The sequence below is a fragment of the Pipistrellus hanaki genome (assembly GCF_964339955.1).
Source record: "Pipistrellus hanaki genome assembly, chromosome: 3".
Taxonomy (NCBI): Eukaryota; Metazoa; Chordata; class Mammalia; order Chiroptera; family Vespertilionidae; genus Pipistrellus; species Pipistrellus hanaki.
The window spans coordinates 109658262-109673340 of record NC_140505.1 but is presented as its reverse complement, the minus strand read 5'-3'; the positions used below and the strand labels follow the sequence as shown (position 1 = coordinate 109673340).

General features: G+C 42.9%; 1 protein-coding gene across 5 annotated transcripts in view; it reads left to right on the top strand.

Moving 5' to 3' along the window:
• Positions 1-4135, top strand: part of CRADD (CARD and death domain containing adaptor protein) — a 181285-nt gene extending 177150 nt beyond the window's left edge. For all 5 annotated transcript variants that reach the window (XM_084880381.1, XM_084880377.1, XM_084880379.1 and 2 more), the window contains one exon: positions 1922-4135. In XM_084880381.1, coding sequence (XP_084736507.1) covers positions 1922-2223 — 302 coding nt within the window. In that variant the 3' untranslated portion in view covers positions 2224-4135. The remainder of the gene's footprint in view (positions 1-1921) is intronic.
• Positions 4136-15079: the final 10944 nt, after the last annotated feature.

Here is a 15079-nt window from a genome sequence, read left to right as displayed (position 1 = left end):
TTTTATCCTATCTAATAAAGAATAATGTGCAGATTGAGCATCACTCTAACACACAAGATGGCTGCCCCTATGTGGTCAAAGATCCTACTCCCATGTGGACACAAGAAGGCCAACACAAGATGACAAGCAGAGGAGGGCAGTTGGGAGGGACCAGGTCTGCAAGGGAGGGCAGTTGAGGGCAATCAGTCCTGCAGGGGAGAGCAGTTAGGAGTGACCAGGCCAGCAGAGGAGGGAAGTTGGGGGCAAACAGGCTGTCATCAGGAGAGCAGTTGGGCATCAATTGGTTAGGGAGCAGTTGGTTAGGGGGTGAACAGGCTGGCAGGCAAAAGTGGTTAGGGGCAACCAGGAAGGCAGGCAGACGAGCAGTTGGGAGCCAGAAGACCTGGATTGTGAGAGGGATGTCCTGCAGGGGAGAGCAGTTAGGATGTCACTCCTAACTGCCCTCCCCTGCAGGATTGATTGCCCACAACTGCCCTCCCTTGCAGACCTGATCCCTCCCAACTGCCCTCCTCTGCTGGTCATCTTGTGGTGGCCTTCTTGTGTCCACATGGGGGTAGGATCTTTGACCACATAAGAGCAGCCATCTTGTGTGTTAGAGTGATGTTTGACTAAATGGGCAGTCAGACATCCCTCGAGGGGTCCCATATTGGAGAGGGTGCAGGCTTAGCTGAGGGACACCCACTTCCCCATGCATAAATTTCATGCACTGGGCCTCTAGTGTTTTTTTTATAAAAGTCATGAAATTAATGCTATTAATATAAAATACTGGTCAGTGATATCATTGTTCTAATTGCTACTTAGTAATTTTTTTTTAAATTATAATTTTGATAAACACCAGAAAGAGCCCTTGACATTAATTTTATAACTCATGTCAAAACATTGTCTATTCTAATAAGATACCTTTTATCTCCTTATCTATAATAATAAAAGCATAATATCCTAATTAGACCAGACAACCTTCCAGACAAAGCCGGGGCTACAAGGGCCAAGGCAAGCCACTGCAGCTGTGAGGGCCAAGCCCCTTGCATGAATTCTGTGCATCAGGCCTCTAGGTGACTTCATAAATCAAAACAGTGAGCTGGTGAGTGTGAAGTGGGCTTGACCTGTGATGTTGGTGACAGAAAGTGCAGTGCAATGTGCTATTGTGCAGATGTCTGAGCCAGGAATGTGGAGACCCCACTTCTAGTCCTGGCCTAACGAGTAACCAGCATCATAATTGAGGATATTTGGAATCCTCAATATTTGAACTTTGTTACAATGAACTTCTTTCACTTTTTTTAATGCACCATGTTCTCCTGCCTCAGGGCTTTTGCACAATAGAGTTTCTTTTTGCACAGGGTGCATCATACACACTTTTCCCTTCCCTTCTCTGTGATGTTCACGTTTGTCAGGAGAGGGTAGCTGTTCTATTTAGCAGGTTACCCTCCAGCACTAGCCAGTCCCGCAGGCCACAGTGTCACCCCTGTGCCCATTGGCCAGTGCTAAAGGGATCTAGGGCCCCTGCAAGCACCCTCACATTCCTCTGAAACCTCCTTCTTAGCCTCTCCAGTGAGAGAGATGGAAGTGAAAACAGCTTGTTACAAAGCAGTATGTGCAATGTAATCCTAAATGTGTATTTTACATAGAGGACTGAAAGGAAATAGATCAAATCAATTGGTTTCTCTGGTGAGATTTCTAGTTATTTTTATTTTCTTGTTTATAAATTTTCTGTAATAAACGATGAATTTTCATAGATGCTGAATGGTATTTCTCCAGCCCCTATCTATGGCTTTGTACTGAGCACCCCCCAAGAAGACTAGGAAAAATCGGTCCTTGATATTTGGAAGTGTACGTCATACTCCCCATGTTTTCCATTCTCCCCAACCCCCACCCGTGATGTTTTTGCTTGCTCTCTTCACCTTGGTGTCTTTCTCCTCCCCAGGTAACCAGGTAACTGGAATCCCTCCACACATCCTCAACAGCTCCCCGTCAGACCGGCAGATTAATCAGCTGGCCCAGAGGCTGGGCCCCGAGTGGGAGCCCATGGTGCTGTCTCTGGGACTGTCCCAGACAGATATCTACCGCTGTAAGGCCAACCACCCCCACAACGTGCAGTCACAGATGGTGGAGGCCTTTGTCCGCTGGAGGCAGCGCTACGGGAAGCAGGCCACCTTCCAGAGCTTGCAAAGGGGCCTCCAGGCTGTGGAGGGGGACCTCTCTGTACTCCAGCACATGCTGGAATGATGGTGCCTCCATCAATCCTCTGGGAAGTGTGTCCCTGAGTCACATGTGCCCTGGGCAGGTAGTCTTGTGTGTGTGTGTGTGTGTGTGTGTGTGTGTGTGTGTGTGAGAGAGAGAGAGAGAGAGAGAGAGAGAGAGAGAGAGAGAGAGAAAGAGAGAGAGAGAGAGAGAGAGAGAGGGAGAGATTTCTCTTTAATGATCCTTAGATGAAAGGAGAAAATAGGATTTCCACATTACCTAAAAGGCTGGATTGCTCAGATCTTCAGATCTCCCACACTGACAAGACAATTCATTGTTTTTAATTGTTCAAAGACTGCATTGTCTTAATTGTTCAGGATTTAATTCTGTGGTTACCTTTTAATAGACTGGCAAAACATAGTGGCTCCAAAGCTATGCTGTTATCACATTACATGCAGGTGTCCTTCCTATACATAGATCATCTGCTTTTGCATTCATTGTCTGGAAACTGAACTGTGGATTTGGCTGTTTATAAAGATGATGATAACAAAAAGTGAATTACATTATATAATGTGACCCTTTCATTAGAAAGTGTTGTTTATTTTTTCCTCGTTCTTGTATTGCAAAGATTAAGAGTGTAAATTTACAGAAGGTGTTTCTTTGGAACAGGATCGATAGCAACAAGAAAATGCCTACTTTCTTCATTCAAGATAAATAGCCCTGGCAGGGTGTCTGCATTAAATTTAAGTCACTAAAGCCTCCTGCAAAGACCAGTTCAGGTACCAGCATGTATGCCTGAGTCCTTTCTCTTTAAAAGATTGCTTAAGAAAATCCTGTACCATTTATTTAAAGGATTTAGTCCGGGATCAGAGGAGGTATAGTCTTTCCATTGAAGCCCTGATGATTGAAGTGTTATGCTCTTAAGGAATATGATTTAGACTTCTGTCCTTTACTGAAAACTTGTTGTCAAATGCTTTGCTGTTTCAAGGCTTTTCATATATGGGATCTCATTTGGACCTCCCAAAGATCCTATGAAGTAGTTAGGCAAAAAGGGTGAGCCGCCCTCTGCACGGAGAGTAAGTGATTAGCCTGGTGACTGAGCTAGAATGTGTACTTTGGAGCACTGTTCCCTCCTGTGTGTCCTTGGCAATCCTTTGCAACTGCTCATGCGGCTTCTCCTCTCTCGTTCATGCTCATTGAAGAAACTGAGTCTTGCTCTCTGCCGGCTAGCAGTATCTCCTTCACTTCTCTCAGCCTCTCAGTTTCCTCCTTTGTAAAAAGAGGAAATGATTTTCCCCACCTCCAAGATGTTTGGGATGATAAGAGGAATAGTGCTGCCTGGTCCATAGTCACCTCTCGGGAACCTGCTGCTGTGGCTGAACATGGGTACAGTTCCCAGGCAAAGCTGCGTGTGGCTAAGGCTGACACACTGTAGGAAGTGCCACCCCTGCTTCTTGCTAAGTTTTAAAATGTGATGTGATTTAATTAACTCTACAATAGGTCCAATAAGAGAGGCTCAGGTCAACATCCCAATTTGTGATCTGAGCTTCTGAATAATCAGAGAATCTATTGCTTAATCCTAATCTAACTAAGGATGTTTCAAAGGGAAACAATTATACTTTTTATCTCTCTCCATCCTGAGTTCAAAGTGCATAGAGTAGTAGACTTGAGCATGAAGTGGATGCTCAAAATGATGACAGTGGTGTGTTGATAACATCATTTTGGATGTCTGGCAACCAAATTCCCTTTACTAAAGAAGGTCAGTTATTTCACAGTTCAACAAACAGTTCAGAAGAGAAGTCTACTGGTTGAATTAGCTCTAATTTTCCATTTTGTAACCCAGCTATTAATTCATTATCTTATAAAAATTCTCATGCGTTTGGCCCCATCACTGCATCCAGTGATAGACTGTACTTCTATGGTATCTTCAATAAACTGCTTGTCATTTTGAACCATGGACTGATTATGTCGTTTCTATTTATCCCCTTGAGTTTGCTAACGGAGAGGTGCTTTGGCATTCACTCACACCAGATTTACATATGAGAGAGTACAGCTGGGCTCTGTTGTGTCTGACTAGATGGCATTTTAGAAGTGGTCAGATGGTTAGCTAAGTCATGTTCCTGCTGTTTGCAAGGAGTCTGTCATATACAAACACACTGCTCTGTGAGCAGTGAAAACCAAGTCATGGCCAAGTTCCCCAAGGTGGGCTGTGGGGCCATTAGAGAGACAGCTCTGACTGGCTGTCCTTAATGAGCAGGGTGTCTCCAGTGTCACCTGGCAGCTGCACCTGTGTGGGCCTGCTCACATTATTGCAGAATGGGAGAACAGAACATCCAGATCACAGCCTCATCTCTACCTCTGGCAGCAAAGAGTGACGAAATGGCGTCAGACTTGCTCCCAAGAGAATCAGGTAGGCATTGTGCTGGCAACGAGTCCATGTGGTTTTGCATGGAAGAAGACTCTACAATTCCAGAGGTGGCCTACTCCCAATAATATCCTGAACGAGTTCAGTGGTGTGGCCCAGCATTTGCAGACACCGATAAAAAAAAAAAAAGTCTTGCTCCCGTTTGGTTTGATGTATGTGTATATTTGTACATATTCACGTGTATGTGCATGTATGAATATGTCCCCAAACTTTTATTTTCCCATTTTCTCTGATTCCTTTTTTAAAAAATTGGGAACACTATTACATATATCCCCTATTTCTCCCATGCTTTTCTCCACTCCACACCACCCATACCCCAACCCAGGGATTCAGTACATTGTTGTCCTTGTCCATTGATCTATGAATATATGCATATACTAAAGGCCTGGTGCATGAAATTTGTGCACTGAGGAGCGGGGGTAGTGGGTGCCCAGCCTGCACCCTCTCCAATCACTGTGGGATCGGGCCTAAACTGGCAGTTGGACATCCTTCTCACAATCCAGGACTTCTGGCTCCCAACTGCTCACCTGCCTGTCAGCCTGATCATCCCCAGGTGAACAGAGCTACTTACTTGGTGGCGATAGCCAAGCAGTTCCTTAGCCCTCTCTTTCATAGAAACATGTATCAGAGCAATCTGCTTATCCATTGTTCAGGGTCTGCCAGTCAGCCCTGGCAAAGTGGTGCCCCATGTAAGGAACCAGGAATGCAACGAAACATGATGGAACCCTCGAAAACGAAAAGTAAGACAATAAAAGTAACTGCGCAGTGAGTCATTGGAGCCAGCTTGGATTTCCAAGTTCGAGGGAATTGTTTCTCAGTTAAGGAATTCACTATCTCTGTTATGCTTCTTAAAAATGTGAGCATGTTTTCTGTTAGAAAAATAAGCCTACTTCTGAATGTAAGGATAAAAAGGTTTCCCTGTATTTGCCTAGGAAGCAAAGGTTTTATTTTTTTAATTTACTTTTTTAATATATTTTATTGATTTTTTTTTTTGTACAGAGAGGAAGGGAGAGAGATAGAGAGTTAGAAACATCGATGAGAGAGAGTCATTGATCAACTGCCTCTTGCAAACCCCCTATGCCCACAACCAAGGTACATGCCCTTGACCAGAATCGGACCCGGGACCCTTCAGTCCCCAAGCTGACACTCTTGAGCCAAAACGGTCTCGGCAAAGGTTTTATATATATTACTAAAATAATTATGTTCATCAGAAAGTTGATTACTTTAAATGAATATGTTTAATACTGTTTAATAATAATAATCCTATATAATGAAAACCTAATATGCTAAGTGTCTGGTCATCCATTCAACCAATCAAAGCATAATATGCTAATCTGATGTGCACTGACCACCAAGGGGCAGACGCTGGGGTTCGGCTGATTCGGACTGAGCAAGGTTGTCTGAACATGCCCTGGATCCCTCCTGCTTCCCGCCCCAGCCCTGATTGTGCACCAGTGAGATCCCTCAGCCAGGCTTGTACCCTCTCAAAACCCAGGCTGAAGACCCCCCCCCCCCCACACACACACCAAGTTTGTGAAGTCCGTGCACAGGGCCTCTAGTAATCCTATATAATAAAAGAGTAATGTGCAGATTGACCATATCTCTTCTACACCCACAAGCCTTGCCCACCAGCCAATCAGGAGCGAGTATGCAAATTAATCCAACCAAGATGGTTGTAGCCACAGAGAGAGCAGGAGGCTTGGATTTCCATGGTGATGGAGGAAGCCAAGTTTTGTACACAACCTGGACTCCTCTCAAGGCTAAAAAGTCAATTATAGAAGATAAATAAATCCCAGATACCAGGGCCTTCATTTGGGTTGCGGGGGAGGGGAGGGGAGGGGCATGGCCGGCCTGCAGACTACTACAGGCCCCTTGACAAGGCTACCCCATGCCCCAATGGAACCCCCACCCTGACCCAGGGCATCCTTCAGGGCAAACCAGCTGGCCCCCACCCATGTACCAGGTCTCTATCCTATCTAATAAAAGAGTAATATGAAAATTGACTATCACTCCAACATACAAGATGGCTTGCTCCCATGTGGTTAAAGATCCTACCCCCATGTGGACACAAGAAGGCCACCACAAGGTGACCAGCAGGGGAGGGCAGTTGGGAGGGACCAGGTCTGCAAGGGAGTGAAGTTGGGGGCGATCAAGCCTGCAGGGGAGAGCAGTTAGGGTTGGCCAGGCCAGCAGAGGAGGGAAGTTGGGGGCAACCAGGCCTGCAGGGAAGGGCAGTTAGGGGTGACCAGGCCTGCATGGGAGGGCAGTTAGGAACAAACAGGTTGGCAGGGGAGCAGTAAGGAATCTATCAGGCTGGCAGGGGAGTAGTTAGGGGGTGATCAGGCTGGCAGGAAGAAGCAGTTAGGGCAATCAGGAAGGCAGGCAGGCGAGCAGTTAGGAGCCAACAGTCCTGGATTGTGGGAGGGATATCTGCCTAGCTCGTTCTCTGTGGTGGACTTCCAGAACTACTGAGGGGCTGGTGGGCCACTGGGATGGATTAATCAGCTGAGTGATACTCCCACTGTGGGACATTGACCACCAAGGGAAAGCTCCTGCATTGAGTGTCTCCTCTCGGTGGTCAATGCATGTCATAGTGACCAGCTGACCAGTTGTTCAGTTGTTTGGTTGTCTGGTCTCTTGGGCTTTTATACATATAGATAGGTACTTATTTATTGCGCCCCCCCCCTCTTTTTTTTTTTTTTTTTTTTTTTTTTTTTTTTTTTTTGTAAATCCTCACCAGAGAATATTTTTCCATTGACTTTTAGAGAGAGTGAGAGGGAAGAACAGGAGAGAGAGCGAGAGGGAGAGAGAGAGAGAGAGAGAGAGAGAGAGAGAGAGAGAGAGAGAGAGAGAAACATCAATGTAAGAGAGATACATCAATTGTTTGCCTCCTGCAACATAGGTACATGCCTTTGACTGGAATTGAACTCAGGACTCTTCACTGTGGATGCCGATGCTCAAACTGGCTAGGGTTTATTGCCATTTTTATTCTTTCTGCTTATGTTTCTCTCTCTATAGTTTTTATTATTATTTCATCAGTTCCTTTACATTTCTTGCAATGCTGGTTTTGTGGTAATGAATTCCTTTAGCTATTTTTTGGGAGAGGGGTCTGAGAAGCTCTCTATTTTACCTTTAATTTCAAATGATAGAGTAGTCTTGGTTTCAGATTCCTGCTTTTTGTTACCTTGAGTACTTCATGCTATTCCCTTCAGACCTGTAGTGTCTCTGTTGAGAAATCAGCTGACAGCCTTATGGGAACTGCCTTCTCACAGCACCAGTCTCTCTTGTGCTGCTTTTAAGATTGTGACTTCGTGTTTAACATTTGCTATTCTAATTATGATGTGTCTTGGTGTACATCTCTTAGGGTGCATCTTCACTGGGACTTTCAGTGCTTCCAAACTTCTGTGACTTTTTTCTATGCCCAGTTAGGGAAGTTTTCTGTCATTATTTCTTCAAACAGGTTCTCTTCCCCTTGATCACTTTCTTCTTCTGGTACCCTTATGTTGTGGATGTTGTTTTGTTTCATGGTCATATTATATTACTTTAACATTATTCTTTCAAATTATTCCAGCTACTCTGTAGTCAACTTGAATCTGCCCCCAAACTTTTAATTTTAATTTTTGGTTAATCCTTGCCTGAGGATATTTTCCCCCATTGATTTTTAGAGAGAGTGTAAAAGAGGAGGGGGGAAAGGGAGAAACATCTATGTAAGAGAGACACATCAATTGGTTGCCTTCTACACATGCTCTGACCAAGGCTGGAGATCAAACCTGCAACTCAGGTAGATTCCCTTGACTGGGAATCAAACCCTCCAATCTTTGGTCTGTTGCCCAATGCTCTATCCACTGAGCAACACTGGCCAGGGCTGCCCTCAAACTTAAAAACAAAACAAAACCCTACAACTTTCATTAAATTTTCTCACTACAAAAACAGTACTGTAGCAGTTTGAAAAAAATACCCATAAGCAAGAAGAACAAAAAAGAATTACCCCCACTCCCATCTTTCAAAGATAACCACTGTTAAAGCCCAATTTTTGGTCTCTATCATCTAGTTATTTTCTATGCCTGCATATTCTTTTTATAGCAAAATTTTATGGTATTGTACATGCTGTTTTATAATTGGCTTCTTTTAGTTGACATATCTTTTCACCTCAGTAAAGATTTTTCTATACCAGTGATAGTCATCGTCCTTTGTGTTTGGAGAACTCTTTTAAGTCCTATAAGTTTTGGCAGCATGTTTAAGAAATCAAAAGATACTAGCTGCGAAGTATAACAAAGGCTTTCACTGTTAAAACATGTTTGCCTGATCCCCTTTACAACCTGTCATCAATTGAGTAGAGCTTTTTACTGCCCCCATTGTGCACTCTTTATCTTCAAAAAGCAATGTTGAGCGTATTCCTCTAAATATTCTGGGCTTTTCTGAGCATTTCAGATCTTCCTTACAGCAAGATGCCCACTGCACTGCACTGCATAATCCACTCAGCTCAATATTCTGATCCTATGAGAACACGTGTTCTGGGTGCAGTAAAACCATGCCTACCGATCCAGATTTGGGGCACCTAGTTTTGATAGATCTGTGTGTGGCTGCTATTCTACACCATTGTTTTTAGTGGTACCTTTCCAGTATCTGCATGTGCCATTACTTGTTAACCACTTCCCTAACACATTGCATGGATCTTTAGGAAAGGCTCTGCTTTTCCTAAAGGCTCTGCTTTTTCACAATTAAAAAGTCATGTAAAAGAAACACTTGTTAAATCTTTACATTCACTATAGCAGTGTTTCCCAACCTTCTCTCATGATGAGAATCACCTGGTGGAGTTGTTAAAACACAGATTCCTGAATCCCAACTAAGAAGTGCTAAACTAGGATTTTTGGGAACATATAGGTAAAATTGAATACCTAACTTAGTGCTCTGTATATAAAATCTGTCTTAGAGCACTAGTTAAGTATACAATTTTACCTATATGTTCCCAAAAATCCTAGTTTAGCACTTCTTAGTTGGGATTCAGGAATCTGTGTTTTAACAACTCCACCAGGTGATTCTCATCATGAGAGAAGGTTGGGAAACACTGCACTAGAGGTTATAGTGAACTGGATTACTCTTTTGTTCATCTCAAAATATATTTATACTTTGTTATCAACCTAGCTGGTTTGGTTCAGTGGAGAGAGCCTTGGCCTGTGGACTGAAGTGTCCTGGGTTCGATTCTGGTCAAGGGCACATGCCCGGGTTGCAGGCTCAATCCCCAGTAGGGAACATGCAGGCAGCCAATCAATGGTTCTCTCTCATCATTGATGTTTCTATATATCTCTCTCTTCCTCTCCCTTCCTCTCTGAAATCAGTATATATATATATATATATATATATATATATATATATATATATATATATATAAATTTTTGTTATCTGTTAGCTATTATTATAGAGAAACTACCCCAACATATACTAGTATTAACTTAAAACTTAGCTCACAATCTCACAATCCTGGGAGCTGGCTAGACTGCTCTGCTCTGGGGTGACTCAGCTGAACCCTCTTGGGCTCTCCTCAGTCTGAGATGCACTGGCTGAGGTGCCTCACTGGTGCTTTAGATGGCCTTATTGGCTCATGTGGTAAGTGGCATGTTGCTGCCTGGGACAACAGAGATATCTAGGTCCCACACCTCTACTCAAAGTTTGCCCCGCATTTTTTCACTGCTGTGGTAGGGACAGGGCTCCCATAGGCAGCAAGAAGTCAAGCCCCAGTGTACACACACATTTTAAGCCTCTGTTTGCATCCTTTTTATTAATATCCTATTGATTAAAGTGGATCTCAAGGCCAGGCCCGAGTCAGCTTGACTCAAGGGCTTGGAAAGAGGAAGGGGAATAACTTGGGTCCATTTTTTTGCAATCTACCACAGCCAATATTTGAAAATTGAAATTTCTGGGCTCATTGAAAAACAAAGTTTGGCTAATCTGGATCCCCCTCATCACATTGCAGTCACAGGCAGGCCCATCCCAGCATGACAAGGTCCCAACCCTCTGCAGAATGCAGCCCCTCGCCCACTCCTCCACCTGATGCGTTTCCTGCTCAGCCCTCCATGCACATACATTTGTACCTCTAGGCATACGGCCTCAAAGAGTCTTAGCATAAACTTGACGTGGAATTGCCCACTTTAAAGTCACATATACTTTAAAAACATTTTTAAAAGTTATTTTAAAAACTACTTTTACTTGAGCAAAATATAGGAGGTTGGTTTTAAATGCCATTTAGTTCCACCAGATTTCCGTAACTCACTGTGGACACACACCGGCACAACTGAGGCAGTAGAATGAGTCTGTCTTCATACCTTTCTTTGGGCAATTCCCCAGCAGCAGTAGTTTTGGAGACTCCCTCATCTAGTTATTCAGAAGACACTTACTGAGAAGCTACTGTCAGCTAGTCACTCTGCTAAGTGGGGAGGCAAATGTGACCGGTACATACTCAGTCCCAGTCCTCCAGGAGCACAGTGCTTGGCCAAGGAGTCTGCTGTGGCTCTCTAATCACCACACAGTGCAGTGCGGTCCACGCCTTCGGATTGAGTCAGGCCATAGAAACACAGAAGAGAAGGGATTCATTCTGACTTATTCGGCAGTGGGAAGCATATGGAATACTCATGCACCCTCCCTCACTTGGGCGAGTTACCCCATCTTTATCTCTTAAGTTCTTCAAATGTAAAATGCATACAATAACAGTACCCACCTGTGGTTATAGTGAGGTGCCTATGAGATCAAAGTTTAGAACAGGGCTTGGCACAGAAAAATGTTTTGCTAACTTGTTGATTTGAATTATTTTAGCTATCAGAATTTTTCTCATGTTCTTCCCCTTGTCTGGGTCCTGCGAAGTGTGGGGGTCAGAATCACTTCTCTGTGCTATCAGTTGTGGTATAGAAATATGAAGTACATGGTCCTTCAATACTTTTGCCAGGACTTTAAAGATAAGGAATATGAACTGGTAAGCACAGTTCAGAGCATGTTCAGAATTGGGATAGAATTCTGATCTAGCATTTGACTATCATCAAAGAAAATTTTCTACAGTCACCGAACAAATTCTTGCTGATCGCAAAACAATCAGCAGGCTAATTTGTGTGAAACACCAGAGATAAAAAAAAAAAAAAAAAGACATAGTCTCTGTTTTAAATACTTTTTTTTAAAAATTGATTTTTTAGAGAGAGAGAGGAAGGGAGAGGGACAGGGAGAGAGAAACATCAGTCAACTGCCTCCTGCCTGCCCACTACTGAGGATCAAGCCCACAACCTGGCATGTGCCCTGATCTGAAATCGAACCTGTAACCTCTTGATGCATGGGTGACACTCAACTATCTGAATCACACTGCCAGGGTGACATACACTCTTCCTATAGGACACTAGCCTACTGGAGCAACAAACAACAGCCAGCAATTATGATGCTTTTGGCCAGCACAGCGGGGGGAGCAATTAGGTTGGCCTCAGAGGAGGTGACACTAACTGAGCTTTGTAAGTTCTACCCAAATTAGTATGTTGGTGCCTTTGGGGGATATTAATGCATATGGACAATAGAATTCCACTTAATATATTTGACATCCAAATTTGACAAATAACACTTCTTGCTGTGGTTATACAAGGTGCCTCCAAGAAACCGCCTCAAAGCACTTTAGAAATTCAGAGAATCTATTTGATAGACTAAGTGGCCAATATTATCCCATTCTATACATCAAGGCAGCAATGACATTGAGAAGCATGTGGTTCACTCCTTCACAGTGGACTCAGATCAGGTGTTGGGTTTTAGATATCAGGAATATGTTGGAGTTCTTTGTGCCATCCTTAGCTCTTAGTTCTCCCTCCAATAGCCCCACAGATTAAAATTGGATGTTGTTGGCAGACAGGGAATGTTTTTAATGAAATAATTGTCTGTTCGTTTCTTGGAACTGTAAACAGCTTAAAATAACAGGGATGTCTATCTTGTTGGCATTTACTGTTTATATTGGAAAATTAAGGTCTTACAAAGACACAGTTCAGTGAACCAATTAAGTCTTGTTGAACTTATGCAAAATATATGGCAATAATTCTGAAAGCTACTATTAATTAAAAAAAATAGACCATGAAATCCAGACTTGAGTACTTAAAAAGGAAAAGCCAAGGCACAACTTCTTCATAATACTACATGTTTCCATTTCATTTTCAAGTTTCATCTCTAGCCAGTGCTATTTTGGGTGTCAAATTATATTCTTAAGAAATGAAGAATATTTATGAAAAATATCTGCAATGGTCTAAATGTTTGTGTGACCCTAAAATTCATATGTTGAAATCCTAACCCCTAAAGATGAAGGCATTAGGAGGTGGGGCCTTTGGGGGTTGATCAGGTCATAAGGCGGAGCCCTCATAAAGACCCCACAGAGCCCCTTCTACTATGTGAGGACACAGCAGCAGAAGAGGGCCTTCCCCAGAACATGACCATGCTGGTGCCTTGATTTTGAATAACCTCCAGGAATGCAAACAATTTTTGTTGGTTATAAGATACCAAGTCTGTGGTATTGTGTTATAGCAGCCTAAACATCCTAAGACAATATCAATGGGTTAGATTTGATCAAGTAATTATTAGTCTTGCTCTTGGTGGCATATAACCTCCTTCTTGTCTGCTTCAAGGAGATGAATTGATTTAATCAGGACTTTGCAGATTTAAGGTCTTTGGTAGGCCTATTGGCTCATTTGCTAGTCCTAGGAGAAGACCGAGTACCTATAAATCACTGGTGGCGAACTTGGTGCTCCTGCTTGTGTTATGGCCAAGGAGAGGGCGATCTGTCTAGGGAATATTTATTTGAAGGCCCAAGATACTAGATAGTGGTTCTTATCCTTTCAGGGAGTATGTATTGCTTTGATAATGTGAAAAGATTGTGGAAACATTCTTTAGAAAAATGTACATACACACACACACACACACACACACACACACACACGTGCACACGTGTGCACGCACACGCACAACATCTGGCATATAATCTTTAGGGGATTCCCAGTACACCTGAATCCAATTACTCACCCCAAGAAAACTGTCTGTAGGTTATAAATAGGCTCCTGGCATCAGACTTCACTGACATCTGGGCTTGACTGGTCATTTTTTTTTATTCTGTAGAGTTTTTGGAGTTCTTGTGTGTCTAACAGACTGTAGCTAAGTGTTTCTGTTGGATTGCACTAGGACATAACTCCTGATATAAAGAGCTCACCAGGTATTGGAATAAAGGTGAAACCCTTTGTCTACATCCTGATCTTTATATGGCTGGTCACAAATCTCCTGCCCTATGGGAGGGCAGGCAGGGGCGCTCCTGTACCCACTTCTCAAAAAGGTAGAAGCTCGTAGACATGCAATGTATGACAATCTCTAGCTTCTAGGAGTATCCTGCCTCCACCCCATCTCTTTAGGACCAGGGACCCTATACTGGAATAGACTAATACTTTTGTGTCTATTATATTGAGGATAATTGATTTCAAGAGAAATTATATAGGACCATATCTACTTTATGTATTGGGAAATTATCTCCCACAGTAAATATATATATATATATTTCAGAGAAAAAGGCAGAGGGACAGAGAGATAGAAACATCAATGATGAGAGAGAATCATTGATTTGCTGCCTCCTGCATGCCCCCTACTGGGAATTGAGCCTGCAACCCGGGCATGTGCTCTTGACCAGAATAGAACCCAGGACCCTTCAGTCCACAGGCAGACAGACGCTCTATACACTGAACCAAACTGTCCAAGACTCCAACAGTCCCTTTTTGTCCACCCATCTGCTTGAATCAAATTTCCATCAGCCTCTGAAAGTGGTATTTATTTCCTTCTCTGAAACTGAGTTCCACACTGGCTTTCTGCTGAGGGAGTGCAGACTTTGGTCGTCTGTTGTTTATTAGCAAGAGTTCTTTTGTCACTGTTGTTAATGCATATTTTCCAATACACATTATCTTTGAGGCTAAAAATAAACCCATCAGCACCAGTCCCCTCTTTATGAAAGCGTGAAAGACAAAATACACCAGTCAATTATGGATATAATTTTATTCAGGCTGTTGCAGTAGGAAGAACATTTATGAATGGGAAATGTCTTAAAGAAAAAGAAGCCAGAGTTTTATAGAAGCAGGTAAACAAGGGTGTCATCTACAAGTCTTATGGGAATCATGGAGGTGGGTCTTATCTCAGGACCTGGGAAGGCGGGGCTATCCTTTGTGGTTGGTGGTTAGCTGTTTCTTGGTATACAAAAGGGTGAAGGGATTTCTTAACCAAAACTGCTTTCAGGGAACACAGGACTCAGGTAAAATTTAACATTATCTAAAGCCGTATCTTCTTTGACTTTTCTAAGGACATTGAAAAAAGTTGTTTTTATAAGGTTTAGTATGCGATTAAAAAAAATTCTGTTATCTTGACTGATGTATAAAAAAACACTTAAACTATCTTTTCATTTAATGTAGATAAAGAAAAACAAATGGCCCTACC